At 42.4% G+C, this 13,996-nt stretch overlaps 1 protein-coding gene and 1 pseudogene across 10 annotated transcripts in view; both read left to right on the top strand.

The window, feature by feature from the left end:
* Positions 1-13,716, top strand: part of TNRC6A (trinucleotide repeat containing adaptor 6A) — a 140,874-nt gene extending 127,158 nt beyond the window's left edge. For 9 of the 10 annotated variants that reach the window (XM_053558077.1, XM_053558078.1, XM_053558080.1 and 6 more), the window contains 7 exons: positions 359-517; positions 1,430-1,570; positions 4,010-4,117; positions 6,161-6,382; positions 9,555-9,625; positions 10,386-10,525; positions 10,879-13,716. In XM_053558077.1, the coding sequence (XP_053414052.1) occupies positions 359-517; positions 1,430-1,570; positions 4,010-4,117; positions 6,161-6,382; positions 9,555-9,625; positions 10,386-10,525; positions 10,879-11,254 (1,217 nt within the window). In that variant the 3' untranslated portion in view covers positions 11,255-13,716. Of the gene's footprint in view, positions 1-358; positions 518-1,429; positions 1,571-4,009; positions 4,118-6,160; positions 6,383-9,554; positions 9,626-10,059; positions 10,189-10,385; positions 10,526-10,878 lie in introns of those variants that run through there. The other variant, XR_008373496.1, reaches the window with a different exon arrangement.
* Positions 6,962-7,080, top strand: LOC128563037 (uncharacterized; annotated as a pseudogene).
* Positions 13,717-13,996: the final 280 nt, after the last annotated feature.

The raw sequence follows: 13,996 nt of genomic DNA, 5'->3' as shown, positions 1-13,996 counted from the left end.
GAGACAGAGTCTCACTTTGTTGCCCCTGATAGAGTGCTGTGGCATCATAGCTCTCAGCAACCTCTAATTCTTGGGCTCACACTATTCTTTTGCCTCAGCCTCCTAAGTAGTTGAGACTGTAGGCAACCACCACAATACCCGGCTATTTTTAGAGATGAGATCTTGCTCTAGCTCAGGCTGGACTTGAACTGGTGAGCTCAGGTTATCCACCCACCTTGTCTTCCCATAGTGCTGGGATTATAGGTAGAGGCTACAGATCTAATGCAATTTTCTTATAGTAAGAAATGTAGCATTTGAGAAACTATAAGAAAAAAATTAGTTATATTTTGCTCACATTTTATTATTTTTTTCTTCTTAGGTGCTATTTCAAGTGGTTTCAGGCTGGAAGAGTCTCCATTTGTTCCCTATGACTTTATGAACAGCAGTACTTCACCAGCCAGTCCTCCAGGTTCAATAGGAGATGGCTGGCCACGTGCCAAATCGCCTAACGGCTCTAGCAGTGTTAATTGGCCACCAGGTAAAATGCTAACACCTTCTTTCCTGAACCTCTGTTTCTGTTAAAGTTTTGTTTGGTACATCTGGATTTACTAATGATGTAGCCCAATTCTGTGATTAGATTGTGTGATCTATTCAGAAATGAAGGAAAAGGTAAGTACATGGATCATTACCAAACATTTTGAGATAACAAAAATCAAGAAATGTAAAATCTGCCAGACAAAAACAGGTGAAGCCCCTCCAGCAACACCAATAAGCTGAGCAAGTTGAAACTTGCCCAGGTGAATTAGAAGAGATGCTATCAATTGTGTTTCTTGGAAGTGGAATAATGGACTGTAATACAGTCTGTCTCAAGACTTTTGTGGGAACCTACTTGCAAAGTCTTGCACAAATGAGCATGTTCGCCTGTTACTAGTGCCTTTAAGCCAGTGGTTCTCAGTCTTCCTAATGCTGTGGCCCTGGGTTGAGAACCACTGCTTTAAGCCCAAGCAGCAAAGGTAGAATGAGTCCCATTAATCAGCATAAAGAACTATATAAATGACCTTCATTTATTGCTTCTCTTCAGTTGTGTCAGGGTATTGACTTGTCAGTAGTTTTGTTTGTCCTGAGGAATTACAAGACATGCATCTATAGTATGCTCTGTTCTCCCGGAGTTGCTTTGACTTTGTGGTTTGTCATAAAGCATTTTAAATTGTTACTGTTTAAAAATATATAAATCTAGAGAAATGATTTCAGTTGTAAAAACACAACTTCATAAAGAACAGCTTTTGTTATACTCATTGTCTTACTGAACCAGTCTCTTAAGGGTATTCGCGTAAATTAATTAGAAAATACTTGAGTTGTATAAAATTTAGGAATAAAGGTTTTTGGATATTTAATAATGGATTTGAAATAATTTTGAAGTCTTGAACTAACTTTAAATTTCCATTTTCAGAATTTCGCCCTGGTGAACCATGGAAAGGTTATCCAAACATTGACCCCGAAACTGACCCTTACGTCACTCCTGGCAGTGTCATAAACAATCTTTCAATTAATACTGTGCGGGAAGTTGACCACCTCAGGGACAGGAACAGTGGTATGTAGGGGGACACAGGTTAATTTCTGAGTGATGCTCAATAACCCAGTTTAAGAATTGCACAAAGTAAATATGAAGTTTTTAGCAACCAAAGTCCAGGACCTCATAGCACCTGATATTCAAAGGAATCGTGAAAATGAAAATAATTCACAGGGTTCCCATAAGTGACTCTTCAATTTGATTGCTTTCAAAATGATGAGGATTTATTATCATTTGATATTATAAATACATATAGTAACTTAATGAGTTAATACGAAGGATCCACAAATATTTGCTTTCTAATAGTTGCATTACACTTGATCTTAGCCAAAAGGCCAAGAAGCGATCTAATAATTATATTAACAACTGAATGAACAGACACACTGAAGACTGCTATCTACTTTATACCATGTTGAGATTGTGGTTATTTAAAAATGGGTGTTTCTTGTAAAAGTTATGATGATAATATCATTGTATGTTTATATACCCTGGTTATTGAAGGATTTTTCTCTGGAGGGGCAAATTAGCTTCTTCTCAGAGTGAAAATAACACCAATTTTTGGATCCCTTTAGTTCACATGTACCTTTTAATGAGTTATCAAATAAAAATCATCCTATTAACTACTGTGGTTACTTTTTACCTCAAGGCATTTACATGTATTCCATCTATGATTTTTTTAAAAAGGTAAATGAAAGAATTTTTTGTTTTTGTTTTTTTGAGACAGACTCTTACTATATTGCCCTAAATAGAGTGCTGTGGCATCACAGCTCACTGCAACCTCAAACTCTTGGGCTTAAGCAGTTCTCTTGCCTCAACCTCCCAAGCAGCTGGCACCACACGGGCCCACCACAACACCCGGCTGTTTTTTTTGTTGTTGTTGCAGTTGTCATTGTTGTTTTAGCTGGCCCAGGCCAAGTTTGAACTCTCCAGCCTTAGTGTATGTGGCCAGCAGCCTACCCACAGAGCCATGAGTACCACCAGTAAAAGGAATTTTTGAAATATTGAAGTATTTTCTTTATTTCCCTAAAATATACCCTCTCATCTATACCTTAAAATTGTTTAAATATATAATTTTCTAAGGTAACAAGTGTATGCCACATCATAGTAGTAACAAAACAATCCTCATCATTTTAAAGGGGCTGAGTTTAGCAGATAACTGTATAGAAGTAGTTAAAACTACTACTTTCTGCCGAGCACGGTGGCTCACGCCTGTAATCCCAGCACTGTGGGAGGCTGAGGAGGGAGAATTGCTTGAGCTCAGGAGTTCGAAACTCACCTGAGTGACAGTGAGACCCCAACTCATGAAAAAAATGGAAAAACCCAGCTGGGCGCCGCAGCGAGTGCCTGTAATCCCAGCGGCTTCCGGAGGCTGAGGCAGTAGGGTGCCCACAGCCCGAGTCTGAGGTTGCAGTGAGCTACCACGCCCACTGCACTCTGCTCAGGGGCATAGGGTGGGACCCTGTCTCAACAACAACAAAAAAAAACTACTACTTTCTACAGTTGGAGGGCGGGGGAACAAGCATAAAACCTTGCTGTGTAGCAGTTAATAGAGGATTTGATTACGTACAGAAAGGTTCTAAAAGAGTTCACATTTGATACTAAAGGAAATACACCATTGAATGTTTTGAGAAGAGTTCTTCAAGCTAGAGAGCACAGTGGATTGTGCTGAGAAACCAGTTATGGAACTGGCATAGTGATCCAGGTGGTGGTCATGTCTGGGGCTTGTTTAGAGTAGTTGCTCAAGAGGGCTGACTCACTGACCATGCCCACAACAGGAGGCCTTAGGCACAGACTAACCAGTAGGAGTCACTGGAGTTCAGTGACAGGAGTTAGGAGCAGCAAGATTTGAACCTCCTTTTAGAACCCAGTCCTGGGAAGTAGTTGTCTCAATTGCTATAACCCTGTTGTTAGGGTGTATTCTCCCTAACAATTTTGAGAAAATTGGGTAGGAGGGAAAAATACTTGTGCTAAATCAAGGTAGAAACAACTGCCAAATTCTCACAGCATACTCTTCTTTTTCTTTTTTTTTTTAGACAGCGTTTCACTTTGTCACCCTCAGTAGAGAGCTGTGGCATCATAGCTCACAGCAACCTCAAACTCTTGCACTCAGGTGATTCTCTTGCGTTAGCCTCCCGAATAGCTGCGACTACAGGTGCCCACCATAACTCCCGACTGTTTTTGACGTGGGGGTCTCACTCTGGCTCAGCCTGGTCTCAAACCTGTGAGCTCAGGCAGTCCACCCACCTCAGTGTTCCAGAGCACTAGAATTACAGGCTTAAGCCACCACACATGGCCTACAGCATACTCTTTTGTAGTCTCAGGCACCACCTGTTATCCCACTTATAGCTATTTTCTTTCTAGTGGCATATAGTTAGGTTTGCTTTCTATGGATACTGTACCTCTGTGTAAGTTCCCATGTCTCTTGCTCTGGTGGCTAACTCACGGCTCTTCCCCATGCAGGGTCATCCTCATCCTTGAACACCACGCTGCCTTCAACTAGTGCCTGGTCATCCATTCGTGCCTCCAACTACAACGCTCCCCTCAGCAGCACAGCACAAAGCACTTCAGGTGGGCTGCGGGGGAGAGGCATCAGTACAGGCTAAGGCTGTTTTTTTTTTTTGTTTTTTTTTTTTTTGAGAGTCCAGTGCATTTTACAGATGTTGTTTCTGGAAAAACAGCATACTTTTTCCAAATTTTACAATCAATTTCAGTGTCACACTTGTTTCCTTTTGGTGTCTCAGTGGAGTTGGAGAACTACTATTGCCCACGTTATTTCTATTTTCATGTCTGGGCTATTTTCTTTCCCCTGTTCTGCTATTTAATTGTTCCTTCATTTGAAATTGATGTGACTAATGACAGTTTCTGAAGATAGTTCCATTACAAAAGAACAGTTTATTTATTGGAAAATGTGTTCCACCCAACAAACTACACATACGCGTTATGAAAGTAAATCTTCCTGAATCTTCACTGAAGTGTGTGTGTGTAGGTAGGGAGTCAGGAGACTATATTTGTGAGCCTGAGGAGATTTTTTTTTTTTTTTTTTTTTGAGACAGAGTCTCACTATGTCACCCTTGGTAGAGTGCTGTGGCGTCACAGTTCACAGCAACCTGAAACTCTTGGGCTTAAGCGATGCTGTTGCCTCAGCCTCCCAAGGTTTTAGTCACTTACTAAAATAATTAGTTTTCACTGAAGAGCTCTCACTCTCAATCTGAGAGTCACTTCAGCTCTGTAATTAAATCTAATTTAAGCCAAAGCAATTCTCAGACTATCTGCAGTGAAAGATCTTTTTTTTTCTTTTTAAATTCCAACTCTTTGTGAAATATAGTAAACATGAATTTTGAATTACTAGACAAATGGTTATACACTTGAGAGTTATGGTGATGCCAAAGTTTACAAATGTTCACTCTGAATTTCTGTACTTACTCTGCCGTAGACCAGTAGTAAAAGTGTTGTGGCCCGTCTTCCACCACATTTCGAGTAGCACTGACTTAATGGACATGCATTTTTTAAGTCAAGTAGAAAGAGTTAACAGTGATGATAGAGAGGAAATTCCCTATCCTTTTCTGTTCCTCTAGTTTTTAGCATTATTTTCAATGTAGTTTACTGTGTGCCTGATCCCTGCATGTCCCCTCACTCTCCCATTGCTGTGAGGCAGTGTGCATCAGGAATTGAGCTAGCTTTCTTTTTCTTTTTTCTTTTTCCCCCAGACAGGTTTAGATTTGAATCCTGGCCCTGCATTGACCCATATGCAAACTACTTAACCTCTCTGTCCTCAATAGAATGTGTGACACGATTAGAAATAGCATATACTGGGTGTCCAGCAGCTGAATGCTCGGCACAGAGAGACAGGCACCCAGCAAATACCTGTTGTGATGACTCCTTTGAGTTGAGGCTACTTCTGTAGTCCATTTTTCAATGAGTTATCAAAAAAGTCCTAACATTTACTTAATGGCCTGTCTTGAGTGACTCAGTTAGGGTTATTTAGGAGTTCACAATTGCTGTTTTAGAGCAATTCAAAGCAGTATTTTTAGTTTTGATTTCAATTGAAGTGCACTTTTATACAATGGTCCTTAGAATCTCATAGGTCTTTTTTTTTTTTTGAAACAGAGTCTCACTATGTTGCCCTTGATAGAGTGCTATGGCGTCATAGCTCACAGCAACCTCAAACTCTTGGGCTTAAGCGAGTCTCTTGCCTCAGCTGCCCAAGTAGCTGGGACTACAGGCACCCACAATACCTGGCTATTTTTTTTTTGGGTGGGGGGGTTGTAGTTGGCCCGGGCTGGATATGAACCCACCAGCTCCGGCGCGTGTGAGTGGCACCCTAGCAACTGAGCTACAGGTGCTGAACCATCTCATAGGTCTTAAAACTATTAATAACAGATAAATCGTCTGAATGTTCTTTTTTTGGTTCGTTTTTGTTTTGATTGGAGTGCTTTGAGAGGTGGGAACGGTTTCCTTTAGGCTTTTTGACTTTGTTTTTTGGCAGTGTAGGTTAATTTAGGGTTTTTAATAGAGTTTGATTTGTTTCTTTGTATGAGAATGGCTGTTATTTACATTTTCTCTTCTCTTAAACATTATCTCACCCCTGTCTATTTTTTCCCCTTTGAGTAGCCAGAAATAGTGATTCCAAATTGACATGGTCTCCTGGTTCAGTTACAAACACCTCTCTGGCTCATGAGCTGTGGAAGGTCCCTTTGCCACCTAAAAACATCACTGCTCCGTCCCGCCCACCTCCGGGACTGACTGGTCAGAAGCCACCCTTGTCTACGTGGGATAATTCTCCCCTTCGTGTAGGTGGAGGATGGGGAAATTCTGACGCCAGATACACCCCAGGTAAGATAAAGTATGTAAGATGGTTTCATACAGTCTAGTGTAACAGAGACTTCAACAGTAAATTGTTACGTTACCATCTATAAGGTAGAATAAAAACTTAAATATATGATTCTTAGTCACATTGCCATCTTCTACAGTTTTCATATCTTTGAGAGTCTTACCCAGTTTACTTAAGAATATTTACCAAAGATACACGACAGTCAATAGTGAAGTTTATGGTCTTTCAGAACTTCCTCCAGATTACATCTTAAAATGTGTAGTAACTTCCTGCTCAAGGCAGGCTTAGAGAATAATATCTTGTCACACAGAGCAGAAACTATTATGTGGAAGGCTGGGAAAGGTAGGAGTTGTCCATCTGGGCCTTGAAGAAGGGGCCTATTTGAATAAGAGTTTGGCTTATACTTGGGATGACCGTAAAACTTACAGTTTAAACAGGGACATTTGAGGTCGGGCATGGTGGCTCACACCTGTAGTCTTAGCACTGTGGGAGGCCAAGGCATGTGGATTCCTTGAACACAGAAGTTTGAGACCAGCTTGAGCAATAGCAAGACCCCATCTCTACAAAAAACAAAAAAACTAGTGTTGTATGAAAGGAGGGAAGGTTAGCACTCCCCTTGACAAGGATGGAAGAGGCCCTGACAACACGCATATGATTAGGGCATTGCCACCTACTTCATGGCATCTAACCATCCTTTTGACCAGGTGCAGTGGCTCATGTCTGTAATCCTAACACTCTGGAAGGTCGAGGTGGGTGGATTGCTTGAGCTCACAAGTTTGAAACCAGTCTGAGCAAAAAGTGAAACACCCTCCCATCTCTAATAAAAATAGAAAAACTGAGGCAAGAGGATCTCTTGAGCCCGAGAGTTGGAGGTTGCTATGAGCTATGATGCCATAGCACTCAGTCCAAGGTAATAGCTTGAGAGTCTGTCTCCAGAAAAAAAAGAAAGAAAGAAAAACTATCCTGGGTGTTGTGGCAGATGCCTGTAGTCTCAGCTACTCAGAAGGCTGAGGCAGGAGAATCACTTGAGCTCAGAAGTTTGAGGTTGCTGTGAGCCATGACTCCACAGCACTCTAGCTGAGGCACAAAGTCACTTTGTCTCTGAGAAAAAAAAGGGGGAAAGGCTTGGCGCCTGTAGCTTAGCAGTTAGGTCGCTGGCCATGTACACTGGGGCTGACGGCTTCAAACCCGGCCTGGGCTTGCCAAACAATGACAACTACAGCAACAACAACAAAAAATAGCCAGGTGTTGTGGCAGGTGCCTTTAGTCCCCGCTACTTGGGAGGCTGAGGCAAGAGAATTGCTTTAAGCCCAAGAGTTGGAGGTTGCTGTGAGCTGTTATGTCACAGCACTCTAGCCAGGGTGACATAGTAAGACTGTCTCAAAAAAAAACAAGCCAAACAAAAAGCAGGGACATTTGAGAGTGAAAGAGGGTGCTGTTTACTAATCATACAGAGCTAATACGTGGCATAAACCAGAGTGTCCCGGGAAAATTAGGTCCCCTACTTTTGCTCATTCTGTGAATGACTAGTGTTGGAAGTTTATGGCATCATGTCTTTGCCTGCACCCTCAAGCCATAGAGAAACACACTGCCATAGGTTTCACTCAGAGCAGTTCTCCCACCAAGTATGATATTTATCCTTCTGTCAACTCTGCCCAGAAATTGTACCAAACTTTCTCATTTTCAAGTGAAAATGAATAATAAAACTTGATTAATATTTTCTGATCTAATGTAAAATTTCTGACCTTTAGACGGGGGATTGGTTGCAAAAAAAAGCAAAACTTGCAGCATTTACTTTGACAGGGAAGTTTTTTGTTTTTTGTTTTCTGGGTTTTTTTTTTTGTTGTTTTTTGAGACAGAGTCTCAAGCTGTCACCTTGGCTAGAGTGTTGTGGCATCATAGCTCACAGCAACCTCCCAACTCTTGTGCACAAGCAGTCCTCTTGCCTCAGTTTTTCTATTTTTAGTAGAGACGGGGGTCTCACTATTACTCAGGCTGGTCTCGAACTCGTGAGCTCATGCAGTCCACCTGCCTCAGCCTCCCAGAGTGCTGGGATTACAGGTGTGAGCCACCGCGCCCAGCCATTAGTCTTAATTACATGAAATGAATACCCAATCCATTCTAAGCTACTAGATGCAGATTAATGTAATTGGCGTCTTATAAGTCGCAGACATCTTCTGAGTGCCAGCTAAGTGGCCAGCAGCACACAGAGGGAAGCTAATAAGTGTCAAGGAGCCCACCTTAAGGAGGATTGGAGGAACTAAGTGAATTCAGGAATCCAAGCCAAGCAGAGGAAATTAACTGCCTATACCAAGTCTCAGAATTTCAAGAGCACAAAGGTTCCCTGTGGAGTTAGAGGGAACAGGGCTGGGTGGAAAGGTTCAGTGAGAAGTGAATAGGCATGGACTATGTCATGGAACAGTCTGAGCCACACTGAAGTGTTTGTGAAGTACCTTTAGTTGTAGATGGAGCAGGGGCTGGGGCTGGATCATGTGTAAAAAAGCTCTGCTGCTGAGCAGGAAGGCCAGTTGGGAGCTCCTGCAGTAGTCCAGACGGAAGCAAGTGAATGCAATCGGATGCCAGTGTGCTATCTTTACCAGCCAATAGTTGCTTTTAAAACACAAGTAACACTCTCTCTGAAGATGCCTGTGAGGTGACCTTGTACATGTATGTGCCAGTAGCCAAGTGGAGGATAAGTTTCAAAGGCCATTTAACTGGCCTTTGCAAGCTCTTAGATTCCCTTAAAGCTTCGTGCCCTGAGGAACATAACATGCAGTCATCAAACCTCAGATAATCCCAAATCAAGGCCTTCCCCAAGTGGTACATTTTGAGATATTTTAGCTTTATGAATGAAAAGATCTCAAAGGGTTATGGCCTTTTGTGGCTCACTCCCCTACCATGTGGTGAGCTGGAAGCAGTTTTGAGATCACTATATCTGGAGGCAGAGCTTGCTGCTCTCCCTTCTGTAGGGCTTAACACCTGGCCATAGCTGCAGTGAGCTCAAATTCTGGGCCTAGACAGAAAGTACCCTATGTAGAAGGATAAAGATGAGAAGGAATCGCTGAGGCCTGATGATCCACTGAGTAACTAATTTGACTGAGATATGTTTATCCTAAAGAGTCATTCAGGCTGCAGTCTTGGAAAACTAACTTGTCCTTTTTTTTCCTTATTTAGGTTCCAGCTGGGGTGAGAGCAGCTCAGGGAGAATAACAAATTGGCTTGTCCTGAAAAACCTTACACCTCAGGTAAGGACACCAGATACTCTGGTTTGTATGGATATGCCAAGGAGCATGGGAACAAAGCTTTCAGGTCTGAGTTTGAGATAAGCTACTAAGAGACAGTCAAGGCCGGGCAGAGAAAATGACAGAGGACTAACTAGTTGTTCGATGCCTCAGGCAGGCTGTGGTCTGATCTAATGGTTCTCACACTGTAATGTGCATGGGAGCTCAAAAAAATACACAGTCCTAGGTCTCACCCCAGAGATTCTGATCCAGTAGGTCTGGGGCTAGGATTTGTGTGTCTGCATTTTTATGAGGGCCTTCAGATGAATATGATGCAATCCTTGTCCTGCACTTAAAGAAACCAAGGTCTGCCCTTTTAAGGTTAGAACATTTCTCAGCCCCTGGACCACTTCCTCTGGAGGCTGGATGTTAAAAGCCCACCTCCCTCCTCCCCCCAGGGAGCAGTGCCTTGGTGGATCCTGTCCTCAGGATAGGGAAGAGAGAAGACATGAAGCCACAGCAGGGGCAAATGGCTAACTAAGGAATTGGGGATCTGGGGCATGTCCAGGAGTCTAGAGGCCACAGAGGTATGGCTCTGGGACCAGTGGAGGCGGGGAGGGGGGCACTGTACCCCATCATAACAGCAAGTGCCAGTGAAGAGTGGTGCCCAGGAGCAAAGGATCTTGGGGAAGACAGAAAAGACCACAGTTGCGGCCTGGGATAGCCTCCGTTGATGGCCCTCATGATGACACATCTGATTGTTGGTCCCCGCACTGTCTTCTAGATCGATGGCTCAACTCTGCGTACTCTGTGCATGCAGCATGGCCCACTGATAACATTCCACCTGAACCTCCCACATGGAAATGCTTTGGTCCGTTACAGTTCAAAAGAAGAGGTAGTGAAGGCACAAAAGTCTCTGCACATGTAAGTTGGCCATTTAGTTCCTAATTGGAAGAGCTTGGGGAACAGAGTATGAGAAAGCATGTGTCTGTGGGCAGTGCAGGGTCCTTCGGGAGGCCCCTGCCCGTACCCCCCGGGTTCCAAGGTCAGTCCTCCTGAGAGGAAGAATTGCACCTGGCCAAGGGCCCTACCAAAAAATCCCTTGTGTAGGAGACAAACACTGAGACACTCACTGGGAAGCCCACCTGGGCGTGGCTTCAGGCCCTGGAGGTGACATGCTCACTTCCTCCCCATCCCTCAGCTGTTCTAGCAGAAAGTCCCACCTTCACTTTTGAATTAGCAGAGTCCTCACAAGCCTGTTGTGCTCTCTCCTCCAGGTGTGTACTGGGGAACACTACTATTCTTGCTGAGTTTGCCAGTGAAGAGGAGATCAGTCGTTTCTTTGCACAAAGTCAGTCTCTGACCCCTTCTCCCGGCTGGCAGTCTCTTGGGTCCAGCCAGAGCCGGCTGGGCTCCCTCGACTGTTCCCACTCATTCTCCAGCCGGACCGATCTCAATCACTGGAATGGTGCTGGGCTGTCGGGAACTAACTGTGGAGACCTTCACGGCACTTCACTCTGGGGGACCCCACATTATTCCACAAGCCTATGGGGTCCTCCAAGCAGCAGCGACCCCCGGGGAATTAGCAGCCCATCCCCCATTAATGCTTTTCTTTCTGTTGACCACCTGGGTGGGGGTGGAGAGTCCATGTAACATGTAGATGGAGACTCACAAACTGTGACCTCAGACGTGAAAGAAGGAGCACTAAGTTGGGCTCGCCGCCTGCAGCCAGGGGCCACCTGTGGGAACAGCTATTCTCTGCACATTTTCCACTTTGTTTTCCCCAAAACATATCAGTTTGAATACTTGAATCATGCAGGCCAATATTATAATGTGAAAAGGTATCTATCTATTTACACTCCCAAATAGCGCCATACATGCTAAACCGTATAGAATGAGCTCACTTGTGTATATTCATCATGTTTAGCCTTTGGATTCTTTTATTTTTTTCTCCCCCCACCCTGACATATATTCCCCACCCCCGTTTTTTCTTTCTTTCTTTCTTTTTTTTTTTGCAAAACCATTTTTTGGGCTGATAATGTATGAGCTTTTACCTTTGCACTGAATGATGCTCTCTCCGTCTAATCGGCAATATGGGGGGGGCAGCTGTTCCAGTGTAAATGTTTACTCAAGGATGTTCTTAAAAGGTGTGCGCTCTCTACTATGCCTTGATGTTGCCTACCTTATTGTGGTAACGTGGAGTTTAAAAGATCAAGTTATGATGCTGACTTAGGATTATTAATGAAAGTATTGCACCAGTTTTTTCATGTTGTAAACTAAAGAATTTCGCTCTGCAGTTTGAAAAACTGTGGCCACAGCTGTGACTTGCAGCCCACCTGCCACCCAGGACGGGCCCTGCACTTTGAATAGGCTTCCCATTTTGTTTTGAAGGTTCCCACGTTGAGCCTTCTTGTTTACAGATTTTTTTTGTTTGTTTTTTGAGAAAAAAAAATGTTTACTCTTCCATCATTTAAAAAAAATTTAAAAGACAAAAAAAATGGAGGATGATTTAAAAGATGCTTTCTATCTCTGGGAAAAAAGGAGCAGCATTTGGCCATGTTCTTTTGTTTTTCTATTCCTGTCCTAAATCAAAGAGCATGGTTCTCAGGAAAACCAGTTCCCCAGTAAAAAAAAAAAAAAACAAAAAAACAAAAAAAAAAAACTCCTTGTAGTTTCTTATAGGAAAAAAAGAAAAACCCCAACTTTAGCACTGATACTCCGTATTGCTCTGTTAAAGAATTTTCTCTGCCAAAAAAAGAAAAAGAAAAGAAAAAACAAAAAAAAAAAAATGCTTAAAGCTGGAGTTTGACATTCTGCTTTCAGATGCTGTCTTTTTATTAGTGAGTGATGATGGTTTGCTAATAATCAATAGGTAATAATTTTTGTAATCCCATCAAGTGGCTCTATATGTTTCTGCTCTCTTGTGACTGTGTTAATGTTTAACTGTTGTACCTTAAAGCCGAAATCAGTAACTATGCATACTGTAACCAAGGTATTGGGCTTACAGAGTTGTTTGTTGTATAAAGAAAATTTTAAATGTTGTTGCAAACTAACGAGTTATACACCATTTTTAAATTTTTTTCCTTCCCCCACTTTTTTGCCCACAAATGGTATTATAATGCTTGCTTAGTCAAAGAAGAGAGACTAAACAAGGGTAAAAATTTCTAACAGTACAGAATTTGCCATCATTTCATTGCCTTGATTCTGTTTGTGTCCTAAGATGCAGAAGAAGTCAGTGGCTTTTAACTGTTTACAAATAGAATGTGATTGTAAAATGTACAGTTTGGTTGTGTTTGAATTATGAAATTTCTTCAGATATAATAAACCATGACTTTTTGGCTGCTCAACATTAATTGTCTCTTTTTTGTGAATTTATTTGTAGGCTCTTTTTTATAATGAAAGTTTCAAAGTTGCTATGTATGAGGGTTCTCATAGAGCAACCAATTAAAAATCTAAGCAAATATTTGAACATTTTATCTGAACTTCTCCACAATTTCGCCCTGAAATAATGTGAGAACAATGGGAAACTGTAGCTTGCTCCTTCCTGCCCTCTTTGAGCATCTTTGGGATCTTGTTGCTCAAAACTCTTCTGTGACTTCATCTTCCCCACCATTTGTGCCCATCTCAAGCCTCAGCAAGAGACCATTTGGAACATGAAGCTTAATGACTTGACAATGTACTAGTGTTAAACTCTCATACCTCTGTTACAAAACGAAAAATGCCGCAGCCTGGACTGGCCTTTTCTTCCCCCCTTCACGGCCCTTACTCCTCACTGCAGGAGCTCAGGGCAGAACCTGTGTATGTATTTCAGTGTGTGAATTCAAATCATGCTCCAACTTGCCAGGTGTAAGCTAATGTTGTTGAACACCTTAATATAAGCAAATTGTTGTTCAATGCGTTCAATGTATATTGACTTCCATACTGGTTTTTCCAAAAACCAAAGGTAGCTTTGAAAAACCATGTCTGGAAATGTTCAGAAAGTTAAGCTGATTGACCTTTTGGGGCTTTGAGTAGTATATAATTGACATCATAACTGCGTTAATTGTATTGTTAAAGTGTTTGGGAGTTTTTTGCGCTTGTTATGTGGAAATAAAGTGTTTGATTTTAAAATTGTTGAAGTGGTTTTGATTTTTGCTTAGTCATTAACTAATACAAACTCTATTCTCTTCAGAACCTGTAACTCAGACCCTGCATCTGACCACACTATGCCCCTGGCTTGGCCTCCAGTCACTCAGTGTCCTAGGAGAGTCGCTGTAAACCTGACACAGTCACTCAGGCACTTTCAAATATACTTCTCAGCTCTGCTCCCTCCCCCCAGTGGGCCTACCGAGGCCTTCCTCACCCTCAGAGACCTGAGGATTGCTTACTCCCTGCTTTCCTGTCAAAAGGTACTTC

Source organism: Nycticebus coucang, chromosome 12 (genome assembly GCF_027406575.1).
Source record: "Nycticebus coucang isolate mNycCou1 chromosome 12, mNycCou1.pri, whole genome shotgun sequence".
In the NCBI taxonomy this organism is placed as follows: Eukaryota; Metazoa; Chordata; class Mammalia; order Primates; family Lorisidae; genus Nycticebus; species Nycticebus coucang.
The sequence above is the reverse complement of the archived record's forward strand: the minus strand, read 5'-3'. Positions and strand labels throughout refer to the sequence as shown.